General features: G+C 44.1%; 1 protein-coding gene and 1 long non-coding RNA gene across 2 annotated transcripts in view; one reads left to right on the top strand and one right to left on the bottom strand.

Annotated features, from left to right (window-relative positions):
• Window positions 1-12,374, bottom strand: part of CHD1L (chromodomain helicase DNA binding protein 1 like) — a 46,196-nt gene extending 33,822 nt beyond the window's left edge. The window contains exons 1-5 of the mRNA XM_074349324.1: window positions 12,216-12,374; window positions 6,565-6,677; window positions 3,707-3,813; window positions 3,042-3,156; window positions 2,445-2,476 (exon numbers count right to left, since the gene is read on the bottom strand). Coding sequence (XP_074205425.1) covers window positions 2,445-2,476; window positions 3,042-3,156; window positions 3,707-3,813; window positions 6,565-6,677; window positions 12,216-12,312 — 464 coding nt within the window. The 5' untranslated portion in view covers window positions 12,313-12,374. The remainder of the gene's footprint in view (window positions 1-2,444; window positions 2,477-3,041; window positions 3,157-3,706; window positions 3,814-6,564; window positions 6,678-12,215) is intronic.
• Window positions 12,375-12,410: 36 nt separating this feature from the next.
• Window positions 12,411-21,368, top strand: LOC141574343 (uncharacterized). Its single transcript, XR_012501257.1, has 3 exons — window positions 12,411-12,753; window positions 18,253-18,399; window positions 21,061-21,368. It is a non-coding gene; the product is annotated as an uncharacterized LOC141574343 (long non-coding RNA).
• The last annotated feature ends 424 nt before the right edge of the window (window positions 21,369-21,792 follow it).

The following is a 21,792-nucleotide window of genomic DNA, read 5'->3' as shown; positions in this document are numbered from 1 at the left end:
AAACTGTTTTTTCCCATGAAAACATTCAAAATTTGGAAATACATGCATGTATGAGTATGTTCCAAGCTGCATTATTTAAAAAAACAAAAAGCTTAAAATACTACCAGGTCCAAAATGCATGATGAAATATAGCATTTTAAATGATAAATGATTACACTGTGATAAAAAGCCTATATAACTAAAAATATATAAATATTGTATCTTTTTCAAAAGTGTGAAAATCATGCAGAAGATAATAAAGTGAAAGTTTAAGATTTTTAAGTTGATATTTCATTTGTAAACACTCTGTTTACAGTCCCATTACATTATTTTTATACTTAAAAAACTAAATGTATATACAAGTAAAGCAGAATATTGGGAGAGTAGTAGGTATAGAAATAAAAATCCTTCAAATACTAAGAGTAAGGTCTTGAGCAAAGCTTGGCCTTAGAAGGAGGGAAGCCTCTTCCTCTAAGGTCACACAGAAAACCCAGAAAACAGGCGCAGAAGCAGATGCCTAGCACCACTCACTCTCCCACCGAGGGTGGCGCAGGCAGAGGGAGGGAGAGCAGGAAGCGGGGCCACCCCCGCTGAACAGCAGGGGCCGCACCGAAGGACCACGGAGGGGAAGAGCGCAGCCGAAGCTGGACACACGCCATGAAATGAGGTGTGGAAGTGGCCACCGCGCAGTGCTTGGCTCCTGCCTGAATTACCATACAGAACAGAGTTGGTCCTGCTCCTCTGTGAAGAACTAGATACTCAGGTTTTGGCGCACAGCAAGCATCCAGTACAAAGCCTGTTCAATGGAATGGCTGCGGGGAGGGGACCTGGGCTCACCGAAAGGAAGGAGGGCAAATCACTCATCAAAGGACACCCTCAGGGACACTCCCCGAGAGGACGAGGTGGAGGGAGTTCCAGCAGTGGGTGGACAGTGGGACAAAGTAACTTCTAATCCTCTTGAGCTAAAGATTTCGTGTCTATTGTCAAAAAAAAATTTCCTATCTTTCATACATGCACAGCCTCAAGTCTCCACAATAAACCTCATTAGGGCAGAGATTACATTCCACTTTCTGGCTGTTCTCAGAGTGTGCGGTACAGTAACACACAATATAACCTTGCCAAATACATCAAAAGCAAGCATCCGTGTTCTTGCAGCCTATACTGAGTGAACATTATAAATGGCCCTTTATTACTCAGGTTCTTAAATTCACCTGGAGTGGATTCAAGACAGATGACCTAACACAGAAAGAGTGTATTTCTGCTGAATAACGTGAAACTCCAGTGCACCTAGACACTTTGACACGCTTTCTTAAAAAGCAGATCCACAGCACTGCATGGTGGGTTTGGATGTCTGCTTGGCCGTTTACTACCAATGTACCCCAGGATGGGTCACCTAATCTCTTACCTTCCTCATTTAGAACGTGGCTGAGAATCCCCACCTACTAGGGTTTTCACCAAGATTAAACAGGATGACGTATGTAAAGTCCCCAATAACATTTATGTCCCCATCTCCTCGTCTTGTGAGACGCCCAGGCACTGCCCGGCAGTCTGGCTGTCCAGGAGCTTCTCATTCCTCTACCAGAGTCTGTGTGCTCTCAGGGCTGCTCTGTGGTTCACTCTCCTGGTGCTGCTGCTGACTCCCCGAACAGTGCGTTTCCGGGGGAGAGATCTTCAGCACGTACTAAGCTGGGCATCGATCGCAAAAGAGAAGCGAGAAGGAAAGCATCTCTTTTTCTTAAGAAAAGTAATAAGGTACTGTGCTTACTTAAGTGACACTTAAAACAAAACACTGGGTGGAACTGCATCATAACTACACACGCTACGGAGAATGAAACCCTGTCAGCATACCTTCCTTTTCACCTACAATCTCGCTCGTTTCATTTGTAAGGTAACTTTTGTCTTGACTACACACTGCAACATGTCACCCCTCCTACCAGGTGGTACTAAGAGTTAAATCTAACTTTCCTGTATTTTGTGAGCTGATATGAGGCCTGAAAGCTAATTAATTAGAAAGAAGTATACTTAAAAATCCCCTTCTAAAAAGTTAATTTTACAGCACTGACTGCTACTTTAGGATATTCCCAGGAAAAGGCTGAAATGATTCACCTCCTGTGATGCAGTAAAGCCTCCACACGGCAGTCCTGAAAGGCGTCTATGCAGCTGCGATGTGAAGGCCCACCGTGTACACCAGATCTCATTTCATCCTCACAACCGACATTCAAGGTGAGAGATTTAATTATCCCCAACTTACAGATGAAGAAGCTGAAGTTTGTGGAGGTTAACTAACTAACCCAAGGACGTGCAGTTAACGAGCAGGGGGTCGGGCTGTAAGACTCCTGCCACGTCCCACACAGATGAACAGGACTCCCAGACGACGCACCAGGGAAGAAGCAAAGCACTGCAACGTGAAGGAAAGACACGGCTTTCACGGTACGCTAGACGTGAGCCCTGAACAGCATACTCACGACTTCAGGAATGATGCGTCTTTCAGGCAAATCTGAAAAATTAAAGAAGACACCTTATAAAGGCTGACACCGACATAACTCGGATGTCAATAAGCTAGTTTGTTATTAACTCTCCCAAACTACAGGATTTAGTTAAGTCTTATTCATTCACTGTGTAAACAAGCCCTGAGCATAAACCTAAGCAGCACCATCTGACAGACAGACACAGGCAGGCAGCAATGAGTGGACGGTCTTGCTTCCAGTGACCCAGGCAAGCTTAGCGCAACGAGCAAGGACTTAAACAGAGACTTGAGCTAAGTGTCCTCCTCTGCCATCCTCCAGTGACAGAGACGACGCCTCAGCCCACCGCCCTCCCCTTGCCGCCTGCCTATTGCTGCCCACCATTCGGGGGGCAGCTGCCCCCTTGCTCCACCAGGAAAGAGAGGGAGAGAGAGCTAACTCATGTGAGCACGCTTCTCTCCGAGAATCTAATGAAAGCAGACTTTCTTCCCAGAAAAATACGAACTCTCAAAAAAAAATTAAATATGATTCCAGTGGATTCTACGACCTCTAAGGTCCCAAGTGAAGAGCTCTGACTCCAGGGAAACACACAAGTACCTCGTAGGTAGTCAGCAGCACGTGGAAGCGTGACTCCTGTTTCAGGTCCTGCTGCAGCCGGGCCCGCTCCTCCTTGTCACCCGCGTATGCTACACAGGAAAGCCCTGGAGCCAATCTGAATCCACGAAGAGAGGCAGATGAACACACAGAACGAGCCGCGGGAAGCGGGTGCACGTCTGGAGGATCACACCTCACGGAAGGGCTGCCCTGAGGGTACCCTACGGCCAGAGCAAGCCCTGGGCCCTGGGAGCTCGCCGAGACTGACGGGTAAACCCGAGGGCGAGTTCTCGTGTGAAGATGGAAAAGGGCTGAGTGAACATCAAAAAGGGCCTTGTGTTAACCTAAAAAGAAAACTTTCATTCCATATTGGTTACTTTCTATGAAGTGTCACTATGTCTTTATGAAAAAGCTGGGTTTTCCTTTAGTTCAGCAAAATTTACTAAACATGAGTACTGACTTTTCAAAGTACCAAACAGTGACAAGAGCATCCCTAGGCCACCCCGCCCCAGCCCTCAGTCTCTGGCGGCACGGCCTTGGGTCACACTTTTCTGGAAGAAACAAACTCACTGCTTAGGGCAGTATGTCGTTTTATCATAGTTCAGATAGCACCCCAGAAAAAAACAATCAATGTAAAAAATAAAATTTCAGCTGCATCTACTCTGTACCTCTCCATCTCTTCTTTCCAGTTGCTCAAAACAGACAAGGGACAAAGAATCAGAAATGGTCCTTCATCATTGAGTCTTCCTGTCAAGTAAAGGAAGAGAGCGATAGTCTGAAACAGAGAAAAAGGAGGCAGTGTTGATCACATTCCCACATGAGGAACACAGTAAAGTTCCCACAACCTCGTAGAGAACACTTACAACTGCATCAAAAAGATAAAAACAAATGCAAACTGTTATAGAGGACTTGCTTTAACAAAACCTTGTGTACAGTCTCCACCCATTAGGAGGGTAATCCATTCCCGGGGGGGAAATCACAGCCTTAATACAATCGCCAAAGAAACGTGTGGTGCCCAGTTTCACCAACAGTCAATAAGCAATGGTGCTCAGCATCTATGCGACTGAAGCTCTAATACAAAGGGAAACATCAGGAAAGACAACAGGAAACAATGGGAACAATGCAAGGAACGTGCAAGATCAGGGATGCCCTGGAAACACAAGGCAGGGAGTGCCGAGACCTGCTGTGCAGAGGGCCGGCCGCGCGGGGCCCCACTGCTGGCCAGCATCTCCTAGGGAGCATGCCCCCCCTCCCTCCACATGCACTTATGGGGCACCTTCTATTTACCAGGAGCTATTCTGAGCTCTGGAACATAGTAGTGAACGGAACAGACAAAACTCCCAGCTCTCCCGGAGCATAAATTCAGTGAGGAAAACAAACAGTAAATAACGTCTCATAAGCTTACATCAGGGTCTACACTGAAAATCTTTCAGCGCCTAAGAGACTACTTCGGGATACAGCTGCACACACTTTGGACTAGAACATCTTCTTTGAAAAGTTGCCGTGACATACAGAGAACACAGCACTCTTTTACGAAACAAGAAGTCTGAGGGCCCCCAGCCCCACCTGCAGAGCTGCTTCTGAGAAAACCGCCCCTAAGGATGTAACCCCAAAATCCTGACAGAGCTGCACGGGCCCGGAGACGCCCACACCGAGGCTAGTGTCAGGACCGCGGAGAGGGAACGTCTGCACTCGTCCTCTGGAGAGCATTTAAGTAAAGTACGATCACTTCCCTTGACGGGTGTTACGCAGCCAACAGAAAATCATCACGGTAAAGAACATAATAAATGGAAAATAACAATGACTGCCAGATTAATAATATACAAACTACATGTGCACTATAATTTCAACCATGTAAAGCACACATTGCTCTCCGTGACTATGGTCAGCGTGCTGTGGTGAGGAGTTTTAACTGAGGTCACATTACTTTGATAACAGAAATAATTTTCTTTTTCACTATCCATAGCTTCCCAGCCCAGATTGTGCCCAAACACCCAAGAAGAACTTACTGAATTAAAACCATTCTGTTTAGTTTTCGCTTGAGGATACTGTTTAGAGAAAATTTATCTTTTATTGCCACGAGATATATTGACAAAATAAATCTGGATTCACTAGTGGATTCTTCCAACCTTCTAAGGAAGAAACAATAACTACACAAACTCTTCCAGAAAACTGAAAAGGAAGAGCTACTTCTCAGCGCAATTTACGAGGCCAGACTTACCCCAAGACCAAAACCATACAAAGGAAACTACAGATCAATGTCCTTCATGAACACGGATGCAAAAATTATAAACAAAATTTTAGCAAGATGAAATCTGAGGTGTGATACTGTCAGGGCACTTAAAGCTGGGCTATGTGAACACTCTGGGAAAGGCAAAGGACACATGGGATTTGCTGGCTCTGGATGGAGTCAGGGCGATTTCAGTGTCCCAGGCAAAGCAGAGGGCTCTGCTCCCGAGTGCAAGTCTTTTATTACCTCCCAGAAACATGGGAAACGTATCTCTACTGCACAGCTCTCAGTGCAGGAAGGTACCAGGACCAGGGTCATCTGCCTGGGAAACCCAAGGGTCATAAATGAGGTACCTGAGGGGACACACTCAGAGGTCGTACTGTATTCTGAATAATCCCAAGACTGATGAGGTATGCCTGGCTTAGAGCAAGGAGTCTCCAAGACATGGCCAGACTAGACTATGAGCAGAGCTGCTCCAGCGCAACATCTATGTACGTGGGTTAGACTTAAAAGGACTATGAGACCTTGACTCATTCTGTGTGCTCACTGGTGAACCCTCTTGGTATCCAAATATTTACACCTTCGTGTTTCAGCTCCAATTGCCTCTTCTGTGCATCCTGACTGCACTGGCTTCCTTTGGCATCTTACAGATGAGGAAACCTTGTGTAATTAACCCCAGGAGCGTCTGTGTCTGGACTGGCCAGAAATCCAAGCCTACTGCTAACATCTGTCAACACGGACTGCTATTGGTGATCAACCTACTGGAAGCGTTGACCTTAACACACCACTCACTAATCGATGCTCAAGGAGGTTACGTCTGATTCTCCAGGTCTCTAGACTGCAGCCTACCACTGTATGGCCAAGGCATTTCAGAGAACACAGGGCACTTTCTGTGTGCTTCTCTAGCAGGGCAGAGAAAAGGGAAGTAGCCCCACCGCCCACTGAGGAAGGGAGACTGATATTAAAAGTAATCCAGTTAACTAGATAAAGTATGACTAGGGAGGGCAGAGTCAGTTTGAGCCCTGGAACAGGTGTATTTGCTTTACAGAGAGAAAAACTCTATCCATTAATTTTAATTCTACGTCAAGGGCTAGATAAAACAAAGGGAGTGCAAAGTTCAAAACCGTCCCCATGGCTAAAGAAGTCAAGACCAAGATCACGCTCTCTTAACAAAGGCGCAGGCATTTTACCTCCTAGTATAAAAACACACGCCAGTAGCTGGCAGCTAAAGACAGTCACAAGCTGTAAGGAGGTACTGCAGTGGGAGCAAACAGTGTTCACTCCACAGCAACGTACCTGACAGGTCTTACCCAGGCCCATCTCATCTCCCAGGATGCAGCCATTCTGACAATGGAAACGCTGGGCTAGCCAGTTGACTCCCTCCAGCTGATAAGGGCGGAGACGGATCCCTAGAAATAAAAAACACGGCAGCCGTTTCAGCACACACAGGCTGTGTTCAAGACTTCGCTGAAGAAGGCCGCCTGAGTCCCCACACCCCCAGCCTTACCGGCCACATCCCTTGCTGAGAAGTTACAGACACGGAAACATTTGCTGACCTCCAAACTATGTTTTGAGCAGCCTTAGTCACCACTACACTCAAAGCCCTAACACAGCCCGTCGGTGTTAACAGGACCGCCTTGACAGACGAGAACGTCAACCTGGGATTTGGCCTCTATACTGCCTGAGTCTCACATCAGTGTCCATTCTAGGAAACGAGGCATTAACTGAGGCACCACAGCAGCACACAGCAGCACGCGGACTGGACTTGTGTCTGCTTGCCTGATCGCAGCCACTTAAACCTGCCATCGAGTGCTAAAGGAAAAAAAATCAAGACAGGACTAGATTCAGTTATGCTTCCATAGAGATGCAGTGCTGTTAAGAACTGAAATGATGCTGCGCAGGAGTTTGCCAGTGCACAGGGACCGCAGAAAGCGTGTGAAATCCACACGGAGCTTCTGCTGCCTCTCTTTTCTCTTTCACTTGAAAAAAAGTTCAATTTCAGAGAACAGCTATAACTTGGGAAGAGGGAAGACCCCAAACACACTTTACACAAGAACTATTCACAAATGCAAAACTTTCTGGTTTGAACTCATGCCCTTTAAAAAGAAACTACACAATATACAACTGTAGAATATTAAAAATATTAAGAAGTTATCTTTACTAAGCACTTACTAAGTACTGGGGAGAGGAGAGAACACTGAACCTACGTTATACCATTTAACGTGACAGCAATCCCGTGCCCTAGGTATTATCCCCACCTTATAGGTTAGAAAACCCAGAAAATCAAAGATTAATATGTGAAATCTGGAGACTTCTGCTGCTAGGAAGATGGAGATGTTCTTTTCCCCAGTCTTCTTGCTAATACAACTAAAAACCCTGAATATTACCAAAAAAAAAAAAAAAAAGAAGAAGAAGAAGAAGAACATAGAATGACTCTGAAAAGGTGGAGTGAGGAAAGCAGGCTGGTTAGTGCCCAGAGACCCAGCGAACAACAGGGTGATGAGTTAACCGGTTTCCTTTTGCCTCATATATCCCAGGCTTAGAGGAAACTGGCCACCCAGAAATGTCAATTGGCATAGAAAGAAAGAAAAAAAAAGGTCCAATAAAAGCCTGCCCGCATATGAAAATGAATATATGTATGTATATGCATGACTGGGACACTGTGCTGTACACCAGAAATTGACACACTGTAACTGACTGTACTTCAAAAAAAATAAAAGCCTGCTCCCACTAGCCAAAGGAAAGGGGCAGCCTAGCAAGACAGAAAATTTATATTTTTAGACAGTAACCAGTCTGGTTAAGCCAAACACCATAGGGGGAAAAAACTGTGGTCCAACCCACACCAGCAAAGGCCAAGTGAGGGTCTAGATTCTGCCCTCAAGCAGCTGTAACCAAGTACCCCAACACCTCCAGAAGTGAACCCACAAACTTTAGGTCAATTAATCTTTGACAGAGGAGGAAAGAACATACAATGGAATAAAGACAGTCTATTCAGCAAATGGTGTTGGGAAAACTGGACAGCTGCATGCAAATCAATGAAGTTAAAATACTCCCTCATACCACACACAAAAATAAACTCAAAATGGCTTAAAGACTTAAACAGAAGAAAACACAGGCAAAACATTATCTCACATACATCTCAGCAATGTTCTCCTAGGGCAGTCTAAGCAATAGAAATAAAAGCAAAAATTAACAAATGGGACCTAGTTAAACTTAAGCTCTTGCACAGCAAAGGAAACCATAAGAAAAACAAAATGACAACCTACGGAATGGGAGAAAATATTTGCGAAAGATGAGGCTGACAAGGGCTTGATTTCCAGAATATATAAACAGCTCATATGACTTAAAAAAAAAAACAAACAACCCAATCTAAAAATGGACAAAAGACCTAAACAAGCAATTCTCCAATGAAGACAAACAAATGACCAATAGGCACATCAAAAAATGGTCAATATCACTAATTATCAGAGAAATGCAAATCAAAACTACAGTGAGGTATCACCTCACACCAGTCAGAATGGCCATCATTCAAAAGTCCATCAATGATAAATGCTGGAGAGGCTGTGGAGAAAAGGGAACCCTCCTACACTGCTGGTGGGAATGCAGTTTGGTGCAGCCACTGTGGAAAACAGTATGGAGATTCCTCAAAAGACTAAAAATAGACTTACCATATGACCCAGCAATGCCACTCCTGGGCATATATCCAAAGGGAACCTTAATTCAAAAAGACACCTGCACCCCAATGTTCACAGCAGCACTATTTATAATAGCCAAGACATAGAAGCAACCTGAATGTCCATCAACAAATGACTGGATAAAGAAGTTGTGGTGTATTTATACAATGGAATACTACTCAGCTACGAAAAATAGTAAAACAATGCCATTTGCAGACACATGATGGCCCTGGAGAATGTCATTCTAAGTGAAGTAAGCCAGAAAGAGAAAGAAAAATACCGTATGATATTACTCGTATGTGGATCTAAAAAAAAAAAAAAGGCAAATGAACTTATACATAAAACAGAAACAGACTCACAGACATAGAATACAGACTTGTGGTTGTCAGAGGGGAGGAGGGTGGGAAGGGATAAACTGAGAGTTCAAGATTTGAGGATACTGATTGGTATATACAAACTATAAAACAAGTTTATACTGTATAGCACAGGGAAATATATTCAGTATCTTGTAGTAGCTTATGGTGAAAAAGAACATGAAAATGAATGCATGTATATTCATGTATGACTGAAGAATTGTGCTGTACACCAGAAACTGACACAACATTGTAAACTGACTATACCTCAATAAAAAAACATTTTTTAAATGGGCAACAAGCTTAAACAGAAAAGGAAGAAAAGGAAGACGAATACCCAAGTGTCCAACAACATTAGTAAACAACAGACATTAAATTAAACAATAAAACAGCATTTTTACATTCTCAAATTTGAAAATATCAGCATTGGAGAGAGTGTGGAAAAATGAGCAAAAATTCTATATACTCTTCTCCCAGAAATGCTGCCTTTGAAGAATTAAAAATTCACAGCTTTTTATAACTAGAGTTACTGTGGTGATCATTATGCAATATATACAAATATCGAATTGTTATGTCATACACCTAAAACTCATATAATGTGACATGGCAATTATATCTCAATTTTTAAAATTCATAGCAATAACAAGTATTTGGTTACAAGAGTATTTATTAATATTATGTAAAACAGGCAAAAAACCCTAAATACCTAAGTGAAGGGGCTGGCTAAATTATGGCTCACCCACACACTGAAGTACTAAATATAATACTGAAGAAAACTAAATGATAATAAGGAAAAAAACCATGGTTTCCAAAAAGTATGTACATGAATCCCCATTGTTGCACTTCTGCCTCAGTCCCTGCCCAGCCCGGGAAAAGAAGGGAAAAAAGAAGTTAGACATACACACGTATCCATGCACAGACCGAGGGCTGGCAGGAATAGGTAAAAACGCACTACCAGCAGTAGCACTATGTATGTAACTATTTTTTCTTTATGCATAGACTATTACCCTAAATGCTGGGTTTTTTTAATTTAACTGTTTTTTTTTTTTTTGAAATTAAACCTAAAAGATATTTGACATAAAAGTCAAGTTAATAAATGAGTCTGCTGTGGGCACTCAGTGGGGAGATGCTGTGAGGGTGGGGGATGGAGAGAGACAGAAGAGGAGGATGGGTGCCCCCTGCATGAAGATGCTGGCATGACCCATGCATCCCCCAGATGCGGCAGTGGTTACCCTAAATATTTCACTTGTGGAGTACATTTACTACCTGTTAATAAGAAAAAAAAAAAAAAAACTAGTAAGCATTTTTAACCAATTCACAAAGAACAGTTTCTCAGAATGTCAATTTATTCTGGCAAATAGAAATTTCAAGTTATATTATTAAATGGTTATTCCTCTGAATATATGCACTTTCTACTCATTTTCTTTCCCTCCACTACTCATTTATCCGTTCCCACCAAGCCCCCACATTTGTCTGTTTATTTCACTCACTCTAATTCATCCAGGCAAACTTGCAATCTCTCATCTATGGTCTCAGCTTCACTGACACAGCGCTCATCCATCCATGTGTGCATTTCTCCAGGTATATAATCTACAGTCTAATGTCAATGTGAACATTTGATCTAGCCTCCTCTCACACATGTTCTCAAAGTACCATACCCAAAAACACATGCAAGGAAATAGGCAAACATATAAAAACGTTAGCTTTATAAACATATAAACTACACAAACGTAGAAGCATCAGTCCATAAATCCATATTTAAGTTGGATACACACTCCTTGCAGACACAGAGCTATCATGCTCGTAGTCTCAGAGACTCAAGATGGGAGAGGTCTTTCTCTTCCATGTCTGTGTCCCATCCATTCATCTTTATCCATCCCTCTTCCAAGTTAGACACAGAACCGCACCTTTTGTCTCATTCACAACAAAGCCTCACACTTCCTTGGTATTTAGCACACAGTATGAGTTCAATAAATACTTGTTTATACTTTTGAAAGCACTCACAGTCCCCAGGCTAGAAACCCTAGGAAAGCAGGGCCCACATGGGTATCCTCACCTCTGTACCGAACACTTTATAGTATGTGGCTCTCAGAAACACTCAGTAAGTAGTGAGTTAAAAACTATACCATTGCTTATTACTGATTCAGGGTTCTGTCATACAGTTAAGGCACGGCTGCTTGTTCCCATTTTATAAAGAAAGAAAATGAGGATGGGAGAGGTTAGGCGGGAAGTTAAGTGCAGGCCGGGAAGTAGAGAAATGGGATTTGGGTGTCTCCAGTCCTACGATCTCCACGCAACAATGCGGTCCGCCTCCCTACCTGCTGACCTCAGGGAGACGCACAGTTTCGTGCTTCGAAGATTCTAGGGAAGGGCTAGTATACATAAAATAGTTACGCGCAGTAATGAGCTGATGAACTTTTCTTAGCTGCATATTTCAAACTCTAGCACTGGGGGAGAACTGGTCAGTGGAGAACTATCCCAGAACTGCGCGCGCACGGTGAACGAAGAAAACTGAAGCTTGGAGGAGAGTCTGACAGGTTTACAAAAGCAACCAACCCCCCGCCCCCCACCAGGCCAGGCCTCCAAACCCACCGCAACAGAAACTTTAAACTCGCATCCTCGCGGCGCCAGGACGACCCCCGCTTCCTCAGGGAGGACGGTCTCACCTTTGGGACAGGGGCCTCCCCAAGCCCCCCCCTCCCCGGGGCCGGAGCCCCGCTCCTCCGGCGTCCGCGGGCCCCGCGCGCCGCGCAGGCGGGGCTCCGACCGCCCGTCCCCACCGCAGGGGCGGGGAGGCAAGGCCCCGTCGTCCGCACCCGCGGCGCCGCCGGACCGGCGCCGGCGCGGGCTCCCGGGCCCGGGGGACGCGAGTGCCCGCGAGGCGGCCCGCCTGGGCGGAAGCTCGCCCGGAGCCACTGACCTGTCAGGCCCCACTGCCGCAAGTCCTGCTCCTGCACGCGCGCCCGCGGCGCCTCGGCTCGGTTTTCGCCCCGAAGAGCCAGCAAGAAGGCGGACATGCTGCACTCGCGCGTCTCGGCGCCCGCACGCTGCGTCCATCCGGGAGACGCCCCGCCCCGCGCGCCGCGCGCGCTTCCTTCCCGACGCCCGCGGCGCCGCCCCGGGCGCAGCAGCCGCCAGAGGGCGTGCGCGGGGGCTGCGGCGCGCGGAGGGTGTGCGGAGGGGCCCTGCTAGCTGCTGAGCAGCGCCTGCAGCCCGCGCACGTGGGGCCGCCGGAGTCCCACTCCTGTGCCTCTGGTTGTGCCCAGGCCCGCTCTAGGCGACTGATGACCAGAAGAATGGGAGGAACCAGAAGAGACGAAGAGGAGGAGCCTACGAGACTGTGAGAAGGAAGAGCGCAGTGTCCCTGAGCCAGATGAAGAGGAATTTCAAAAAGAAATGATGGTGTCAAATGCAGCTGAGAGGAGGGGTAGAGACAGTGGTGGTCATCAACGACCTTGGCAAGAACGATTTCTGTATACTGGAGTGGGTTTTAAAAAGAGAACAAGAGGAAAGAACGTGGAGACAAATGTCTCACACCTTCTTCAGAGCGTTTCACTGCAAAAGGGGACAGAAAACTGGGAGCAGTTAGGAGGGGAAACAGGGTCAAGGGGAGCGGGGCTTTGTTTTCAGATGGGTGGTATTAGAGCATATTGAAAGCTCCTGGGAACGGTCCAGTAGAGAGAAGAGCTGATGCTGCAGGCGTGGTGTCCTTGAGTGAGAGGAGAGGGGACCCGGTGCACAGAAGCGGGGTTGGCCTAGACAGGAGCATGGACACACGGCGCAGTGTAAGCGCAGGCGTGGTGGTGAGAGCGTGCGGATCTCTTCCAATTCTGTTGCTTATGCGGAATAAGAAAGAGGGTCATCAGATGAGCTTGAGGAAGGGGAAAGGGGCTTAGAGGTTTGAGGAGGGAAAGGTGTGAAAGAGTGGTCTGGGGACGTGGGAGAGTGAATTGACTGGAGAAATGCGATAGCCAAGCAGGAGCTCGGGACACTGGTGGTTTATGGTTGTGAGACCCGTCAGCATAGCGCATGTTGGGTACGGGTGAGGGATAAGTATGGGCAGAGAATCGGCTTTTACTAGGCTGGATTTTTGCCAGGTGAGTACTATAGAGAGTGATTATACGGGCCGTATCCCCAGTGTTTAGAGTGGCGGTGAACAAGGCAGAAAATGTCCCTGCACTTACAGCGCTCAGATTCCAGTGAAGGAGACATATAGACAAAATGGGGGAGGGGGTAAAAGCCATCAGGCAGTATCTGTGCTGATGAGACAGGGATGAGATGAAGGGCAGGCTGGGGAGCAGTTCTGTGTAGGAACAGCTGAAGAGCATGTCACTAACAAGATGACATTTGAGCTAATACCTGGCTGACGAGAAACCAGCTATGTGAAATCAGGAAGAAGAGTGTTCGAAGCAGAGAGACCACAAGGGCAAAGACATTGAGGCCAGGTTAGCAAGGGAGCAATGGACTCCCCAAGCTGGTGAGGCTATGCTTGAGAGGGCCTGGTCATCGATTGGGATATGGGGCTGAGGGAAAGAGAAGCACTGAGGCTGCCTCCCAGGGATCCCTGGCATGGACGACTGAGCGGGTGTTGCGGGGAGGGCGCAGCTCAGTGGTAGAGCGTGTGCTTGGCATGCACAAGGTCCTGGGTTCAATCCCATTTAAATAAATAAATAAAATAAATACCTAGTTACCCATCCCCCCAAAAAAGAAAAAGCTTGGTGAGTGGATGCTGATGCCAGAGAGTACAGGAGATAAAAAAGCTGGTCTTGACGCTGGAAAACAGACATGGGGTGTGAGGAGGGCCGAGTCCCAGGTCTCGGCTGAGCCCCTGGGACGTGCCCCATCAAGTGTGGGTCCTTGGCTTCACACAGGATAGAACTCAAGAGCAAGCCACCATTGAGTTAAGGTAGATTTATTTAGAGATACATACTGCATAGAGTATAAGGCAAGAGAAAGGCAAGGAAAGAGGTGTGGGAACTGGGTGCTCAGGTTGAAGTGAAAGTAGGTACACACTCCATGGACAGAGTGCAGGCGTCTCCAAAGGAGAGAGAGTGCAAAGGGCCACTAGGCGTGGTGGTGTCACTTTTTATGGTCTCAGTAGCTTCATACGCCTACAGGTGGGATCAATCCAACTGCCCTGGGGAAAGGGCTGGGATTACCAGGAATTGGGCCCCGTCCATTCTTTGCCTTTCTCGGTCAGCCTTGGGGCTGTCATGGCGCCTGCGGGCATGTCATTTGATCACGCTGTTACGATGAGCATTTGAAGAAGTGCAAGGTCTGCTAGAAGTTAAACCTCTTAATCCTTAAGGCCCACGAGGAGGTGAACCTTCCACCATTTTGGTGTTAACTGCTGTCCTTCCCTGAGTGGCTGCGCCCTGCCCCCCTCCCTCCTGTCTCAGTCTGAGGAAGGGAAGAGAGCGATTTCACTTTTAGGATACGTTGAATTTGTACCTAGAACACTGCCTGACACACAACAGGTATTGTTGAATGTTTGAAGGAGTTGTCTGTAGAACAATTCTAAAGTCCAGGACCTATGGTGGTTGTAATCTTGAGGCACAGAAAAGATATTTCCCAGGTGAGGAGACTAAGGCTTACCTACCTGAAGTGTGGGCAATCTGTCCAACGTTTTCTAGTGAATCCGTGGTAACTGCCAGAATAAAATATAACCCCAACTCCTTTTTCATTCTTGCTCAGGTTAAATAATCGTGGCGTCATGTTAATTTGTTTTATTGCTCCACAGGGAGGGCACACACTCTGACAGCAGCAACCAGTAAGGTTAATGGTAACCAAGTCATGCCATTGACGGGCCTTGGCATCTGCCAAGCGTGACTGAGCACAGGCTAGTAAACAAATCGTGTTTGCTGTCCTTTGGGTAACTGCTCTGTTGGGTAACAGATATGGATCTTGAGCAAAAGTTGTGACCACGGGGGGAACCTCTTTTCGGGTACATGGACTTAGACCTTTGGGCTCAGGTTAGGATCGGGTCAGTGCCCCAGAACAGAAAATCACTGTACCGAGAGGAAAGGGACTGGGTTTTCTTTCTCCCAAGAAAGGAAAAACTGTATTTTTCCTTTTGATACAATTATACATCTTTGGCATCAAATAACATGTAATAGATTTAAAACCCAGAAAGCCGAGGTGGGTCAGGAATTACATCAAAGAGAGTTCACATTTTAGAATATCAACGAAGTGAGTCTGCTTTACAGGATTCTTGCCCAGTCATTTCAGAAATCTCTACTAGCCGTTAACAGCAAAGGTAGCTTGACTATTAGCAAGTAAATCTTTGAGGACAAAGTTCAAAGACCGAAGATGTGCCTCCATGCACCCAAACTTCCCCACAGACCTCTTGTTCGACAAGACTGTGTTTGTTTTCCCTTTTAATTGCACACCTTTGGACTGTCAGTGACTTGTCATCCAATTAGTCACATGCAACTTCACTCTCTGTTCTCCCCCCAGCAGTGTAACGGTTATGCAATCCGTCTAGCTAATCTCAAAAACTTCTCGAGTTTCCTAACTCTGAAATTTAACTTTTGTGACCTATTTCCACAGAAGGAACAAGACATCTCAATAATAAAATCATGAAACCCAGATATTCTCCATGACTCAGCCTTACACTGAGATATCTTTAGACCACGTGAACGTGCTGTCAGGGACCTAACCCTGAGCATTTGCTCCTGCCGCGGCTGACAAAAGCCCAAAGCCGTTCTGTGACCGACCCCTGCAAAGTCTTAGGCTTGAAGAACGAGCACGCCTGTTGTACACGTGTCTGTATTCCTGGGGCACTACTACAACTCTGATGCAAGGGAGCTCTCCTACCTCCATCCCCACAAACTGCTCCAAATTGGCATGCACAATTAATCTTTGTAATCAAAGAGTTAAAACAATATGAGTGTTTCTGGAAGGCCTATGATGCACAGTCATTTATAATGAGGATAAAACAGCTACTGTAGAGTGATGTTGTGAAAATTAAATGAAATAGTTTTTTATGAGGAACTAAACACAAATTTGAATGTCCAGAGGACTGTGAAGGACCAAGACACTTAAGATGGGAGTGAACCTGGTGACACCCAAGTGTCTGTATCTTCCCAGTGGAGACGCAAGAAATCAGGAGTTAGCCCTCACTGTCAAGGTTCCATCGTCACCTCATTTGCTCAGGAAATCCACAGGCACCGTTCCGTAGTGTTGTCCTCATATGTGTGGCCCACAGAGATGGGTTCTGGAAGTAAACAGAAAACGCATGCACACAGAGCGTGGGATATCCACTCAGCCTTCTCGGTGACTGGGTTGTGACAGCCAGCTTTAGTAGACTGCACTCCTGTTCCCAGCTCTTCCCTGTCTCCCTATAAGATGGTTGTACACCCATGCTCTTGGCTGTATGACTCCAGTGTCTGCCAACAAGCAGAGTCTGTATCAGTTGCTTTAGTCAACGGAATGCAAGTGGAGGTGATGTAGTGTAGAACGTGGGCTAAAGCTTTAACGTGCTGGCTTAGACTGTTCCTCCCCTTTGCCACGAGAACTATACAAACCAAACAGGCTGTGCTGGTTAAAATCTTTCCTCATCTTTCCATGTCAGTATAAATTCATCTAATTAAAAATGAATTTTTAAAACCTTTAAATACATGTATGTTAGCCCACAGTGTGATGTTCCACAAGAGTGTCCTTCCCCATCTTAATGAGCATTTGTGACATTATTTCAAATTTTTCACTATTAACGTCAGCTAACACTTGAACTGTGTACCAGACCACGTGCAAGCACTTTACATCTATTATCTCCTTAGTTCCTCACAACAACGTCATAGGGTAGATCATAGTCTATTCCTCATTTTACAAATGAGAAAACTGAGCCACAAAAATGTTAACTTCCCTAGGGTGAGGAAAACAGTTACTGGTGGAGTCCACATCGTCTGGCTCCCACACCTAAGCTGTGCCCCAAACAACTCTGCAATCACATTTTTGTGACTATGCACAACTATTTCTGGAGGAAATCCTGCAAGGGAATTGGTGGTAAAAGGGACTTACAATTTTGGTAAAACTGTTGCACATGAAGGCTTCCTCAACTTACCTTCCACCCACAGGGGGTGAGCGTGCCCATTTCCATTACTTCTCCAGTCCTGAATGTGACCAATTTTTCTGTCTTGTCTTGTTTTCCGATCTGATGAGGAAAACGGATATCACATTGCCTAAAATATCTTTGGTTAGGTGTCTTACTGAAGATTACTTCATCGGCTAATTGGCCAGTTTTTAATTCCTTCTTTTTTAAATGGCTGTTCATGCCTTTTGCTTATTTTTCTATTGTCTTATCTTTTTGTAATAGTCATATGAAGCTCTTCACATTTTGAACTTTAATCTTTTGTTGAATTCCTAGTTTTGAATTCTTTATATAAAAAAGTTTTGAACTTGCATGTGTAAAATTCTCCTTCACTGTTCTTGGATTTTGTAGACTTATAGATGCCTTCCATTTCTCCCAGATTATACAAATATTTTCCCACATTATCTTCTAGTATTTTCTAGTTTTCTTTTTTACATTTATCTCTGAAACTTGTTCTTCCGTACAGTGCAGTCAGGACCTAACTTCGGCTTTTTCCCCTAAATCAATAACATCATTTATCAATAGCTCATACTTTCTTCCAATGATTTGTCTACTTATTTTTTATTTGGGGTTAGGAGGTAATTAGGTTTATTTTGTTTGTTTGTTTGTTTATGATGAAGGTACTGGGGATTGAACCCAGGACTTTGTGCATGCTAAGCTTGTGCTCTGCCACTGAGCTAGGCCCATCCCCTCCTTCCAATGATCTGAAATAGGATCTTTATTGCAAACTAAATTCCTTCGTATATACAGGCTATCTTTTTACCCAGTACCACGGTGTTTCAATCACTATAATGTTACAGTTTGTCTTGAACATTTCTTTTAAATTTTTGTCTCCGTTTTAATTTTTTTCACATATTTTCTTTTCCAGTATTCACTATAAATTTGAGAATCAAGTCATTAAGGTCCATAAAAAATTCAACCAGAATTTTGATTGGATTGCCTTGACATCACTGGTGCTGGGAGACTGGGAGAGTCGATACTTTTACAACACGAAGGCTCCCTGTCTGGGAAGAAGGTATTTATTCAAGTCATATTTTAGGTCTTTCAGTCAGGTTTTATTGCTTTCCTTAAATAGGTCCTACATATTACTTTTTTGTTTACTCTTAGGAAATGTTTAATTTTTTCCTGCTGTTGTTAGTGGGCTCTTTGATTCTATAACTTCTTCTAATCGGTATATAGGAAAACCACTGGTATACAGGGAAACCGCTGGTATACAGGAAAACCACGGGTATACAGGGAAACCGTTGGTATACAGGAAAACCGCTGGTATACAGGGAAACCGTTGGTATACATGGAAACCGTTGGTATACAGGAAAACCGCTGGTATGCAGGGAAACCGTTGGTATGCAGGGAAACCTTTGGTATACAGGGAAACCGCTGGTATACAGGGAAACCGCTGGTACACAGGGAAACCGCTGGTACGCAGGAAAACCGCTGGTATGCAGGGAAACCATTGGTATGCAGGGAAACCATTGGTATGCAGGGAAACCGCTAGTATACAGGAAAACCGCTGGTACACAGGGAAACCATTGGTATACAGGAAAACCATTGATATATAGGAAAAACATTGGTATATAGGAAAAACATTGATTTGTATATGTTGATCTTTTATTCTGCCTCTTTATTGAACTCTCTTTTTAGTACAGCTACTCAGTTGATTCTTTTGGAGTTTTTAAATTTCCACCCATGAAAAAATGTTACTTCATGTTACTGTGATCTTTATCACATGGTTTAAAAAGGTAAAAAAAAAATGTGTTTTCAGAGTGAGAATGAGTCAGTTATGCCAGCACAACCATGAATAATCATTAAAAGATACCGGCATACGTGGGGCCAGAGAGGAAAAAGAGCAAACATCTTGTTTTATGGCCCTACTAGCCATAAAACTGTGGATTCAGTGAACTTCTAATTTGACCCAAGATGATGAGGAGTCCAACCTCTAATATATGTCAACTGATTTATTTACTATTTTAAAGTTTACATATAGCAAATTTACTTTTTTTGGTTTACTATTTTATGAGATTTAATACTGCACAGATTCTTATAACCACCAACACCACAAAGAGGATAAAGAACAATTCTAACCCTCTTAATGGGTCTCTCAACCCATCCCTAACCTCCTAGAAACCACTGATCTGTTCACCAGCACTACCGTTTTGTCTTTCCCACAACATTACAGAAATGGAAATACACAGTATGTGACCTTTGAGACACTGCTTTCACTTAGCATAATGCATTTCATGTTCATCCATGCTGCTTGTGTATTAATAGTTTATTCCTTTTTGCCAATGCGTAGCACTCCCGTGTATGGATACGCCACAGCTGTTTTATCTGTTCATCCACTGAAGGACATTTTGGGTCGTTTGCAGGTTTTGACAGTCGTGAATAGCACTGCTATGACCCTTTGTGTGCAAGTCTTTATGTGGACATGTGCTTTCATTTCTCTACAAGAAGTAGGATTTTACATTGTAGGCATTTGTTTAACTTTATTAAAATTTACCAAACAGTTTTCCAGAATGACTAGTCCATTTTGCATCCTCACAAGCTGTGTAAGAGCTCTGGTGGTGCCAGGCCCTTACCAGCACTGGATAGTGGCGTTATTTTTTATTTTAGCCATTCTAGTAGGTGTGTCCCAGTTTCCCATTTGGTTTTAATTTTCATATCCCTGCTGACCGTTGGGCTCATCACGTGGCTTCTGCCATCCATGTATCCCCTCTGAAGTGTCTGTTCAAATCTTTTGCCCACTTTTTAAAAATAGGGCTTTTATTTTCAAGTTTTAAGAGTTCTCTATGTATTCTAGATGAAAGTTTTCTGTCAGGTATATGATTAAGTCAACTTCTTCCCAGCTAAGGCTGTCTTTTTATTCTCTTAAAGTCTTTTGAGAAGAAAAAGTTTTAACAAAGCCTAACTTATCAATTTGTTCTTCTGTGGATTATGCTTTTGTATCCAAGAAATGTTTGCCCTACCCAGTCATGAAGATTTTCTCCTATATTTTCTTATAATAGTTCTATAGTTGTACATTTTACACTTAGGTCTATTACCCATTGTAAATTAACTTTCTATATGGTGTAAGATATAGGTCAAGTTTCACCTTTTTTTTTTTTTTTTTTTGCCTTGGATTTCGAATTTTTCCAGGATCATTTGTGCAAAAAGACTGTCCTTTCTTCATTGAATTGCCTCTGTACCTTCATTAAAAATCAATAGACTGAATTTATGAAGGTCTAATTCTGGAGTTTATTCTATTCCACTGATACAAACAGAAATTAGAAAATATTTTGAAAGTAATAGTAATGAAAGTACAGCATGCTGAAATTTCTAGGATGCAGCTACAGTAGTTCTTAAATGGAAATTTAATGAATTAAGTAGCTATCTCAACAAGCTACAAAAAAAAAGAGAAGGTAGAGAGAGACAGACATAAAATCAGACATTAACGAAACAGAAAATAGAGAACAGAGAAAGTCAACGAAGCCAAAGACGGTTGGTTAAAAAGATTAATAAAATTGACAGAATTGATTAAGGAAAAAAAAGAGAACAACAAAGAGGCAACATCACCATAGACGGTACACACACTAAAAAAAATAGTATGAGGATTCATGAATACGTCACATCACGACAGTCATTCTACCTCCAAACCATATACCAAATCATCTACTCATGATCTCCATGGTCCCCACCCTAGGCCCAGTCTTGATGGTCTCTGATGTGCATGCCAGAAGAAGGACCCCTTGCCCGAGGAGTGAGTGGGAGGACAAGGACCCGCAGACATCCATCAGATCTGAGCGTTCTTCTCTACATGAGTGAGGTGGAGCCACTACCACAAAACTTCCGTCCCCTACTGATCCAGGATTTTACCTGGTTTTCTTTTGTGCTATTTTAAGGATTCAATAGGGTTTTACATTTCCAGTGCCTTAGCCACGGAAAATGACGTTGTTTCTATGGGAAAATGTATTTTGATGTTCAACAATTGATTAAAATTGTTAAAATTGATTAACTTTGGAACCCAATCATTTCTTCACTGGAGATTTTCCTCTTGCTTTTTATGGTGCTTTAAGTATCTTTAAATCTTTTTAATGGGTTTGTAGTCTGTGTTCCCAATCATGTTTGAAAATCAGGAAGGGCAGGGTCTTTCCTTGCTTGTTGTTGTGTGTGAGCGTGGCAGGCAGCACTGGATCCACAGGAACATAACCAGCAGGGCTGCTTGACTGACATTTCATCGTAAATAAACTGATTCACAGAAGGTGTCTTTCAGGTTCGTTTGCTTTTGAACAAGTCCCTGTATCCTCATCTTGTGCAAGTGTTTATCCTCTCTGAATGGGTTTCTTACAGCTGCTCTAACAAATCACCACAAACTTAGTGGCTTAAAGCAATGTAAATGTATTCTCTTACGTTCCTGGAGACCTGAAGTCCAAAA

The sequence above is a fragment of the Camelus bactrianus genome, chromosome 21 (genome assembly GCF_048773025.1).
Source record: "Camelus bactrianus isolate YW-2024 breed Bactrian camel chromosome 21, ASM4877302v1, whole genome shotgun sequence".
Lineage (NCBI taxonomy): Eukaryota > Metazoa > Chordata > Mammalia > Artiodactyla > Camelidae > Camelus > Camelus bactrianus.
This window is presented reverse-complemented; position numbering and strand designations above follow the sequence as displayed.